General features: G+C 39.6%; 2 protein-coding genes across 2 annotated transcripts; both read right to left on the bottom strand.

Annotated features, from left to right (window-relative positions):
- Positions 1 to 84: 84 nt before the first annotated feature.
- Positions 85 to 1,863, bottom strand: LOC115668425 (BURP domain protein RD22-like). Its single transcript, XM_056310343.1, has 2 exons — positions 1,759 to 1,863; positions 85 to 1,227 (listed from the first exon to the last, which is right to left on the bottom strand). The coding sequence occupies exons 1-2, from the start codon at positions 1,796 to 1,798 to the stop codon at positions 296 to 298; spliced, it is 972 nt and encodes a 323-aa protein (XP_056166318.1). The 5' UTR covers positions 1,799 to 1,863; the 3' UTR covers positions 85 to 295.
- A 1,792-nt stretch (positions 1,864 to 3,655) lies between these two features.
- On the bottom strand, positions 3,656 to 5,765 carry LOC115674266 (BURP domain protein RD22-like). Its single transcript, XM_030596615.2, has 3 exons — positions 5,607 to 5,765; positions 5,328 to 5,439; positions 3,656 to 4,798 (listed from the first exon to the last, which is right to left on the bottom strand). The coding sequence occupies exons 1-3, from the start codon at positions 5,643 to 5,645 to the stop codon at positions 3,867 to 3,869; spliced, it is 1,083 nt and encodes a 360-aa protein (XP_030452475.1). The 5' UTR covers positions 5,646 to 5,765; the 3' UTR covers positions 3,656 to 3,866.
- Positions 5,766 to 11,739: the final 5,974 nt, after the last annotated feature.

Here is an 11,739-nt window from a genome sequence, read left to right as displayed (position 1 = left end):
TTCCATCTCATAAAGTATTAGAGATACTCCATGTATAACTCAAATATGAAAGATAGCATGTGAATTGAGCTAAAGCTTAAACCGTTAGATAATAATACTGGATATATTTCATAAAACTAACCTAAGATGTCGTGACATACCACAAACTGCTTATACTTACTAGTCTGCATAACAAGAAGTACATGTATTGCTTATATGAGCTAAACTGGCTCCATACAAACTTATGACATGTGCACCCTCCAACAATAATACATACCAAGAGAGTGACCACATGTTCTCATTAACAGCGAAGTCCCTAGTTGTGAAACCACACAATGTGGTCCTCAGGAAGGAAGTGGCAAACGGGCACAGTCCCTGGCTTAACCTTGAGCACTTGGAAGGCCAAGTGTTTCGGGTTCCATGCCGACGTGTCGGTGTGGCAAGCGGCGATGGCCTTCGCCTCCGTCCCATCCGCGCCTTTCATTGGGACCACGTATAACCGGGTGCGTTGGGTCTTGTGGCAGTAGAAGACAGCATATGGATAGTTTTCCTTGTGGCACACGACTGATTCATCTGCTGCTACTCTTCTCACTCCTGCATTGATGGTGAATTTCTCCAACTGGGTCCCTTTGTTCACCTCTGTAGAGATAGCCTTGACATTGTTTCCAAGCTTGGACTTGGTGTAATCAATCATGGACTCCAATGAGGTTGCACAGTATTTTTCCTCTCCCTTGATGCCTGCTTCTTCACACTCCTTGATAGTGTCCTTCATTATTTCGGCTTCCACTGATCCGGGTTTCAGGGAAAAGTGGTCCAGGATATCAGGTAGCTTGTCAGATGAAAATGGTAGGGTTTTTGCTTCTTCGCGGGGCAAGAAAGCGGCCGAGTCTGAAGTCTTGGTGAAGTGCAAAGTCATTGTTGTTCCGGGTTTTAGGTCTTTTTCCAGGAAGAAGAGGGCCACGTTCCGAGCATCACGAAGTTGGGTCTCGGATGCGGCGTAGTTGTAGATGAATGGGCTGAATCCGGGCTTGACCCCGACGTAGACGGGCTTGCCCTTGTGGCCTGTGTGCACGGCGATTCCTCCTTTGCCAACTCCGACGCTGGCCCCCTTTCCAGGGCTCCCTGCGTCGACCCCGACGCCGCCCTTCCCGACGCCAACTGTGGTTCCGCCAGGCTTTCCCTTGCCGGCATCAACGTTCTCTCCACCTTTGCCTACGTCAACTGAGGTGGTCTTGTTTCCCATGAAGTCTAAAAAATTAGTAAGCGGACTTGAGTTCAGCAAGTATCAGAGAAAAATAAAGGTAGACGTACCAAGATTGATCTACATGTGGTCAACTTGTTTATAGACTCTCATTTAATACTTTCTTAGAGTCATTATTATCATTGTTCATAAAAAATTAAGAGAGGATGTGCACATCTTGGCAAAGGCGAACCAAGCCATATAAATTTAATCTAGATTGCATTCATATAAATTAGAACAAGTAATTTGTTATAAATTAAGACTTCTGCTCTAGACTAGCATGAAATGACCTTATATCTATCAAACAAAAACTCAGATCTTACCGGTTTCATTTGTCAGATTTTCGGGGAATCCATTGAGAAATAGAAGGTACGTGCTGACATGTGACTTACAAGCTATCTTACCTTAATGTTTCATGTTTTTAGTTTCGATTCGGTCAGCTTCTTGACCAAACTAGATGAAGCGCAAATTTTCTTGCCCTCGTTTTTACCTGGTGGTGCGATATATAGTTTTTTTTTTTCAAGAGTTTGAGCACAAACCTGACTGTTGTTGTAACACGTCCTTGATGGATTTTGGCATTTGTGTGTAGGGTAACACTTTCAGAATAGTTCTGGAGTTGAAGCTCCATGGGAAGTCGGCAGAATCACCTGCACCAAATTCCACAACAACGAAAGTCTCTTTTAGCTTCTAAAAAATTGAAGGATTACCAACATAATGAACTCGCTATAAAAAAAAAAAGCAAAAATTTGTTGAAGTTCCAAGAGACAAGCCTCGTGTGTTAAACTAAAGGGTTAATACCACGAAAAATCTCAAATTGATACACCTGTAACAATTCTACTCAAAACTAATTTTTTAACCACAAAAAATCCTAAATTGATACGACTGTGACAAATTTACCCTCAATTTATTTCCGTTAAATTTTACTGTCAAATTGCTTTGTTAAATGACATGCGACAGTTGGCTTATGTACCGGTTTTATGTTTTACCCTTTGTTTGTCATAGATGTATCAGTTTGTGATTTTTTATGATATTAATCTAATTTAACGGAAACTAATGGAGGGTAAATTTGTCACAAATGTACCAGGTTGGGATTTTTAGTAGTCAAAAAATTAGTTTGGGGTAAATTTGTCATAGGTGTACCAGTTTGGGGTTTTTGGTGGCCAAAAAATTAATTTAGAGTAAAACTGTCACGGGTGTATCAGTTTGAGGTTTTTTGTGGTATTAACCCTAAACTAAAAGTGACATCTCTTCAAAGAAAGTACGTACTGTGAGAGAAGCTAAGACATGCAGGAGTCTGAACTCCGTTATTGAAGCTCAAAATCTACAGTAGGAGGCTGATTCAGACAGAGAGAGATAAAAGATTTACATGGAAATAAGAGAGGAATGAAGTTCCAAATTTACAAGGCAGATAGAGAGGTGAAGAATTCAAACTAAAGCTTTACATAACATAACCCACCGACACAAGATGCCGCTGATGCAGGCTTAATCATTTCAACTTCCCCCGGCCTTCGTACAACCAATGCATTTACATCTTGTGAGACAGGTGGAGCATAGCTGGAGAGAGAGAAAACATTATTATTTGAGGTTGATAACAAGTAACAAAAAGAAGAACATTGGACAGATTATATGCAGAATCGCACGAAACATTTTGTTTTCTTATCTCGTCCTTAACCTAACTTTCTACTTCACCCCTTTATGTACTTAATGAAAAAAAAAAAGATATGCCGATCAGCCGTGAAGATAGAGAAGTAAAGATGTATTCCATCGCAGCGACTTTCAATATTCACTCATGCCACACTAAAATGAAGGCACTTCAGGTCCTAAAATACTTATAAGACAACTTGAGACAAGGTTCATTTCAAGCCCTTATTTGAGAAAATGAAGGTACTTCAGGTCCTTATTTAGAATTTTCCCTCATTTTAATTGAGTTTAGTTCCATCTCGATTAATTTATTTGGAGAAGCCTCTTTCTTGAGCTAGGCCTTAGGGAGAGATTCATAAAAGGGGAGAAGTCAAGCAAGGAGAATTTTGAGATAGCGGGATCATCACCAACTCAGCTTTAATATCCACTATTCTGATGCCAAGAGTGAGGAATGAGAAGGATCAGAGATAAATTATTCTCATGAAGACTGGGCCATACGAGTTCCTAATTTCTTAAAAATTGACATTAGGAAGGTGCTAATGAGAAGCAATCATCACTTATCTCTAGTCACCAATTTTTCTGTGAATTGAAACATCAAGACACATGGATAGGCTGGGGCATCTTGTCATTTGGGTGATGAAGTGATAACTGAAAAATGCGAATGTAAGCGATCCAAGTTTGAGTCGATAAGGCGCACTACTTGAATGTAGATTCCATCTCATAAAGTATTAGAGATACTCCATGTATAACTCAAATATGAAAGATAGCATGTGAATTGAGCTAAAGCTTAAACCGTTAGAGAATAATACTGGATATATTTCATAAAACTAACCTAAGATGTCGTGACATACCACAAACTGCTTATACTTACTAGTCTGCATAACAAGAAGTACATGTATTGCTTATATGAGCTAAACTGGCTCCATACAAACTTATGACATGTGCACCCTCCAACAATAATACATACCAAGAGAGTGACCACATGTTCTCATTAACAGCGAAGTCCCTAGTTGTGAAACCACACAATGTGGTCCTCAGGAAGGAAGTGGCAAACGGGCACAGTCCCTGGCTTAACCTTGAGCACTTGGAAGGCCAAGTGTTTCGGGTTCCATGCCGACGTGTCGGTGTGGCAAGCGGCGATGGCCTTCGCCTCTGTCCCATCCGCGCCTTTCATTGGGACCACGTATAACCGGGTGCGTTGGGTCTTGTGGCAGTAGAAGACAGCATATGGATAGTTTTCCTTGTGGCACACGACTGATTCATCAGCTGCTACTCTTCTCACTCCTGCATTGATGGTGAATTTCTCCAACTGGGTCCCTTTGTTTACCTCTGTAGAGATAGCCTTGACATTGTTTCCAAGCTTGGACTTGGTGTAATCAATCATGGACTCCAATGAGGTTGCACAGTATTTTTCCTCTCCCTTGATGCCTGCTTCTTCACACTCCTTGATAGTGTCCTTCATTATTTCGGCTTCCACTGATCCGGGTTTCAGGGAAAAGTGGTCCAGGATATCAGGTAGCTTGTCAGATGAAAATGGTAGGGTTTTTGCTTCTTCGCGGGGCAAGAAAGCGGCCGAGTCTGAAGTCTTGGTGAAGTGCAAAGTCATTGTTGTTCCGGGTTTTAGGTCTTTTTCCAGGAAGAAGAGGGCCACGTTCCGAGCATCACGAAGTTGGGTCTCGGATGCGGCGTAGTTGTAGATGAATGGGCTGGGTCCGGGCTTGACCCCGACGTAGACGGGCTTGCCCTTGCGGCCTGTGTGCACAGCGACTCCTCCTTTGCCAACTCCGACGCTGGTCCCCTTTCCAGGGCTCCCTGTGTCGACCCCGACTCCGCCCTTCCCGACGCCAACTGTGGTCCCACCAGGCTTTCCCTTGCCGGCATCAACGTTCACTCCACCTTTGCCTACGTCAACTGAGGTGCTCTTGTCTTCCATGAAGTCTGAAAAATTGGTAAGTGGACTTGAGCTCAACTAGTATCAGAGAAAATAAAGGTAGATGTGCTAAGATTCATCTACATGTGGTCAACTTGTTTATAAACGCTCATTTAATACTTTCTTAGAGCCATTATCATCATTGTTCATAAAAAATTGAGCGAGGATGTGCACATCTTGCCAAAGGCGAGCCAAGCTATGTAAATCTAATCTAGATTGCATTCATATAAATTGGAACAAGTTATTTATTAGAAATAATACTTCTGCTCTAGACTAGCATGAAATGACCTTATATTAAACAAAAACTCAGATCTTACCGGTTTCATTTGTCAGATTTTCTGGGAATCCATTGAGAAATTGAAGGTACATGCTGACATGTGACTTACAAGCTATCTTACCTTAATGTGTCATGTTTATAGTTTCGATTCGGTCAGCTTCTTGACGAATTCAAACTAGATGAAGCGCAAATTTTCTTGCCCTCGTTTTTACTTGGTGGTGCAGGATATGTTTTTTTTTTTTCAGAGTTTGAGCACAAACCTGACTGTTGTTGCAACATGTCCTTGATGAATTTTGGCATTTGGGTGTTGGGTAACACCGACTTCCAGTATAGTTCTGGAGTTAGAGCTGCATGGGAAGTCGCCAAAATCACCTACACCAAATTCCACAACAACGAAAACCTCTTTTAGCTTCTAAAAAATTGAAGGATTAGCAACATAATGAACTCGCGATAAAAAAAATGCAAAAATTGTTGAAGTTCCAAGAAACAAGCCTCGTGCATTAAACTAAAAGTGACGACTCTTCAAAGAAAATACGTACTGTGAGAGAAGCTAGGACATGCAGGAGTCTAAACTCCATTATTGAAGTTCGAAATCTACAGGAGGATGAGGATTTAGTCAGAGAGAGATAAAGATTTACATGGAAATAAGAGAGGAATGAAGTTCCAAATTTATAAGGCAGATTGAGAGGTGGTGAATTCAAACCAAAGCTCTACACCACATAACCCACCAACACAACATGCCGCTGATGCAGGCTTAATCACTTCAACTGTCCCCGGCCTTCGTACAACCAATGCATTTACATCTTGTGGGACAGGTGGAGCATAGCTAGAGAGAGAAAGGAAACATTATTATTTGAGGTTAATAACAAGTAACAAAAAGAAGAACATTGGACAGATTATATGCAGAATCGCACGAAACATTTTGTTTTCTTATCTCGTCCTTAACCTAACTTTCTACTTCACCCCTTTATGTACGTAATGAAGAAAAGATATGCCGATCAGCTGTGGAGATGGAGATGTAACAGATGTATTCCATCGCAGAGATCCTTCTTTTTTGTGCATTTTCGTATTCATTATTACATAATAGCAGTTCTCCAATGGATGACTTAAACTTGTAAGATCTTCGGCATTTGTCTCACGAAATCATTAATTTATCTTGTTAGTGAAAATTGAAAATTGGTCACAAGAAAATTCCGAAGTTTCAGACAATCGGTATCTTTTAGAATTGACAGGTGAGTTTTCGTATATCTTTTCACTTCTATTAGAATATGAGAAAATTGAGAGACGGCATTCATATATCACATTAATCTTGATTTCATAGCATCAACCTAGTCAGAACACGAGAGATAAGCCATTTGAAATTGGGTAGTTGAGAGTTGAGTCTTTGCAATCTCATTATTCTCTCCATGCATGCAATGATAGCACATGCATCAATTAAGATGGGGTGAGGGGTCAAAGAATTAATCAAAAAGATCCCTAGGGTGTGTGTGTGTGTGTTTTTTTTTTCTGGAAAAACATCACAATAAAGGAAAACATTTTCCGAGAATCATTTTCTAGAAAATGGGTTCCCTTCTTTCAGGTTAAGGAGTTCATTTTCCTAACTTTAAAAATACATATTTTCTTTGACCATAAATGATATTCCATTGACCGATCATTTTTAGCAAACCAAATGCGTCAAAATTTTAAAAACTACTTTGCAGAAAGCTTTTTTACTCAAACAAACACGCCCTTATTGTCAACTTCACAACTTTACGTCTATGTGTTGAAAGAGAGAGGCGGGAGGGGGGAAGGGAAATTGGCAAGAAGATCTTTAATTGCATGGACCCTTGGATCGCTGTCTCGAAACGAACAACCACCCTATTTATTGGGAATTTAGTTGTGCGTTGAGATGGGGTTGTCAAATATGACCAAAGCTGAATTCATTTCTTGGTGAAACCTATGCATCATCTTCCTGTTTGAGAGTTATTACTGATAAGACCACTCGAGTGTTTCTGGAAGTGATGATTACTTTAGTTTGTCCTTTAAAATATGTCCACGTGCTTTTTCTTTAAAGGATTTTGTTAACGGGTGCATGGAATTAGCTTTGAATTACTCTCTCTCTCATAGTTTTTTGGCTTCCTACAAAGATCTGCTAAACAACCAAGGGTTAATGCCTTCCGGAGATGGGCTACTTTGATCTTTGTCAATTATCATCAAGTTCTGGCAAATACAAAATTAATCATCGTGTTACACACAAATATTTCCATGCAAATTAACAAGCATGATATATCTAAATGGCCAAATGCCCAAGAAAAAAAACAACTTATAGTTGGGGAATAAAAATACCCTCACCCTTCAAAAGGACAGATAAAAAACACAAATTTTGTGCTGTAGATCCATCCATTAGCATTTCAGTCAAAACGAGTTTTATGTGCAAGTTGACATGACAAAGGACGTCAATATTTACAAATGACATGTCAGTCAAGCAAAATTAAGGGTAACAACATACATAAACTGACATCATGTTGTCACGGATTCAAGCTGTTCAACTCTGCGGCTTTTTTTTTTGGGTCCAAACTTTGTGACTTTAAGACGAGACTGTTTTGTACGTATGACCACACCAATTTTCACTTCGACGACATTTCATTTATAAACGTCATCACCGTTGGTCGTGTCAGCCACTACATAAGCTTCGCCTGGATGAAAAAAGAAAAGAAGCGGCAGATGGGTATTTTTGTCCCATAAACCGAAGTTAGTGGTTTTTTCTTCTTTTTTTTTTTATCAGTTTGATAAGTAAGGGTATTATTGTTTGCAAGTCTAAATATCATCGTTTTTTTTTTCTTTTGCGCAATTGGCCATGACCTTAGATTTACTCCAGCCTATATTTAGCAGCTTGTCCGGTCTTTGGTGGGCGCATATGAGCTCGTGGACCAACTTTTCTTTCCAATTTCCCAATGTTTCCATATATAGTTACGACAGAAATAAATGAGCCACAGATGGTAGGAAAAGCTAGGGTACCATAACACTAGACGACAAACCACAAAAATAAAAGCTTTTACCTAATCTCTATATATGTCACATTTTCTACCCACGTGCACCGCGGACCAACAATGGATTGTTATATTGTAATTGATACCACAATAACGTGACACGTAACATAAATGCTACATTTTGACCAAAAAAAAAAAAAACATAAACGCTAAATGAAAGACTTTCTTTTATATGCATGAATTTTCATGCGAACCACTTTTTCCTACTTTTGAATGTCTCGCGAGAAGGCATTATATTGTTGTCGTGTCTTTCTTATTTTTGGGTGCAAGTGGATAGGCAAACTGATGGGGTCCAACGCAGGCTTGTTACCTAAGCTTGAAGTAAAGCTAAACAACAATTTCTATACGTCCTGCTTGCCAATTTAATTTAACAGATTAATTTACAAAATTAGTATATTTTATATATAAGATGAGATATATTATATGTGCATGGCGATTCATAAATCAATATGATCACTTGAAATATATAATAAATAAAACGCAAGAAGAATTTTTTGTACTATTTCTAATTGATAAAGTAAGAAATTATAAAGAAAAAAAATTATAGATACAAACTTACGAATTTAATTTCAATTTAATATGCCTTACCAAATTCACACTTCCTGAATTATTTCAGCTCAATCGTGTCTCAAAAAGTCTAATTGATTTAGCTCCACCGTACCATTTGGCCTCGTTTAGCAAATTATGAGTTCATGTGGAGTTTTTGCATAAAGTAAACTAATTTTCTATTTTAACGGAAAATACAGATAATCTTTTTTAACATTAAAAAAAGCCGAAACAAATGGGCTTAAAATGCAAATCTCAGCTGCACTTGGACTATGTATAGATAAGTAGTGGACTTGAAGAGTGATGTTAGGCTGCTAGAAGCCCAACCCGCCCGCTTAATGCAGCTTGATTAGCATAAGTGGCAATCCAAATAGAGGGTTATAGGCTTTATTACCCCAAAAAGAGTTCTTTTTTTTGTTAATAATCCGAAGGCAAATTCAAAAGATGGATTTTAATAACCCCAAAAGCGTACTTTTACCTCGTACATATAAGCATGAATTAACAAAGCACGATATCACAAACTCTTTTAGCTTTGTTTTGATGTGAATACTCGAAATTAACATGGAGAGGCTCTAATGAATATGATAATCCAAGATGCTTACGCATTTCCGACTGCCTATGGATGGGGAAAATCTCTGGAATAGTGCTTCATCCATGTTATTAACTGAGATCTCAAGAAACTTTATGATTTAGAGTGGAACATGTTGCGTCTCGATGGCGAGTTGGTCTCTCAACCACTGTATCGCCCTGCGTGGTGTGTTTTTTATGTGATTAGCATGATCACAAATGAAAACGAGGTATTACATTGAGCATATCAGCACAAATAAGGTCAATGACAATCAAGAATCTTAGATTAAAGACTTGTCTCACTAATCACAGGGCAAATGCAGGGCCTGCTCCAGAGGGTTGGAGGGTTCGGGTCCAATATGAGGCCCATATACAATTGGAGCCCCAGTCCATCCTATCACCCTATTCATTGGAGACTATGTATGCCTCACTTTCTTTGGGGGCGTATGTTATATCTGACTTTGTCCACACATTCTAGCTACAAATCAATTGATTTCATGTCTAACGCCGCAGACAAACGACTGTTCCTTATAGAAATGTAATGACCCAAACTTGAGATTCGCTATTAAGAATCTGGGTTGATACTTTTCGGTATCGTTCTCGCGGAAGCGAGCGTAAACCTCGAGTGACACATAAACCTGCACAACCTCAAAAGGGGCCATGCATAGGATCATTAGTGTAAACCTCGAGCGACACAGAAACCTCGAACAACATCAATCAACACGTGTTGGAGGGCTTGTAGGCTTGCAATCGCAAAGTTAAGGGAGATTTTCTAAGTTCATTCCATCCACACAATAATTTTGAGCAGGAAAATCTTGTCTTTCCCACTAATAAGACTTCTTTTTCTTCTTTTAAATCTTTATTAAGACAGTGGCATGTGTTAGTAAACTTTGGTGGGGGCATCGTGTTCATCCACTCATTGAATGATTTTCCTTTTTGCCACTCAAGCCTTTATTGCTCCGAATTAGTGAAGGGATTAGACGTAATTAGGGATTATTTGGCATAAATCGATTGGATGGACGGTTTTGCTTTATTTCTTTTCTGGGTTTCTTACTGGATTGCAACTCATTTTGGTGGGATGCTTTTGAACAAAATGCAAGACAATGCAATTGGAACTTAACTCATGGCAGGTCCAATAATATTTTTTCTCAATTTTTTTAATTTTTCCTTTAATAATTGCTTTGTCATTGGTGACATTACATAAATACAAAAGCAAAGGTTGTCTAAAACAAAATTGCACCTTTTTTTATTTTTTATTTTTGTTGAGATTTTGCTGAGTTTTAGCATGGTTTAGTGTCGTCCACGCATTACCAATTTGCCATATTTGGTATTGTAAAAGCATGTCATTGCTTTGGTTGGAGTAGTACATCGGTTGAGCATAATGATCTCAGAACCTTCTTTGCCTACTAATTAAACAATGAATCATTAGTTTTGGCACTAATCCATTGAGTCCCACTAGGCATTAATTGTCAATAAGTAACTTGCGCTTCTCTTCATTAACAACTATATCCACATGACCAGCCATGAATTAAAAAAAAAAATAAAAAGTGAAAAACAATGTGCTTCATCGAGTAGCTTGAAACTCCTTTGGTAGTTCATTTTATGTGTAAGTTCATTCATGGACTTCGTGTTCGTATCTGCTAGGCTCGTCGCCTCTTTGAGTGAGAAGAGAAGATAAGAGCTTTGTCTAAAAAGTCCGGAGCCATGTTTGTGATCACCCTAGGCTCACCCGTTATTTCTTCTTGTACATGGAACTATGTCGACTTACATACATCTCGTTGACACGGTTTTCCATTTCTTAAGTAGGTTTTCTCTCCTATTTTGTATAGAGTACGAATTAATACAAGCTATTTAGAGTGTCTTTTAGGCTTTTCTAGCCAAACTTGGTGAGAGAAACAAGTTTTTTTAAGGATTTGTGCCTTAGGTGTTGGGAAACATACGGGCGATTGCTTGTAAATCCGTAACTCTCCAATTAATAGTGGACTTTTTGTGGCTGGTTTTATCTGTATCGTAAATATTCAGCGGTTCCAAAGCGCCACGTCGGTCAAACGCTGACGTGGCGCCCGTTTTTTTTATTCATACCCAATTATTTTGATCGAGCAGTGTCTACTGAGATGGAATAAAAAAAAATAGAAATCTTTTTTTTTTCTTCATCCTCCTCCATCACGGAGCAACAACCCTCCGGCCACCATCTCTGCCCTTCCAGCGTCGCTTGCTGCATCCACAGATCGGGATAGACCTGACCAAGCCTCCACATCTCCGGCAAGCTTGGCGACTCCCTCCTCCAATCATCTTGCGCAAGCAACTCGTCGTCGAGCCTTCAGAAAAGCTGAGCGTCAAGGCCTTCTCCAGATCTCGGTCGAGCCGATCCTTCAGAAGATATGCAACAAGGCCTGGCGAGGCCGTCCCTTGCCCACATCTGGTGAGGGCCGACCTACCCTGTGAAGCAAAATTTGCCGCGGCCATGGCTCCAGATCTGTCATGGTCGTACTTCGTGGAAGGTAACATGGAGAGAGACTCCATGACCGTT

The sequence above is a fragment of the Syzygium oleosum genome, unplaced genomic scaffold, assembly GCF_021117445.2.
Source record: "Syzygium oleosum isolate NSW1041296 unplaced genomic scaffold, Sole_v2.1 Sole_v2.04, whole genome shotgun sequence".
In the NCBI taxonomy this organism is placed as follows: domain Eukaryota; kingdom Viridiplantae; phylum Streptophyta; class Magnoliopsida; order Myrtales; family Myrtaceae; genus Syzygium; species Syzygium oleosum.
This window is presented reverse-complemented; position numbering and strand designations above follow the sequence as displayed.

Bases quoted from the DNA above. Each gene is read 5' to 3' on its own strand.
- LOC115674266 (XM_030596615.2), bottom strand. From the start codon at position 5,645: ATGGAGTTTAGACTCCTGCATGTCCTAGCTTCTCTCACA. The intron at 5,440-5,606 runs GTACGTATTTTC...AATTTGGTGTAG, and splicing joins ATGTCCTAGCTTCTCTCACA to GTGATTTTGGCGACTTCCCA. The intron at 4,799-5,327 runs GTTTGTGCTCAA...CCAATTTTTCAG, and splicing joins CATGTTGCAACAACAGTCAG to ACTTCATGGAAGACAAGAGC.
- LOC115668425 (XM_056310343.1), bottom strand. From the start codon at position 1,798: ATGCCAAAATCCATCAAGGACGTGTTACAACAACAGTCAG. The intron at 1,228-1,758 runs GTTTGTGCTCAA...CTAATTTTTTAG, and splicing joins CGTGTTACAACAACAGTCAG to ACTTCATGGGAAACAAGACC.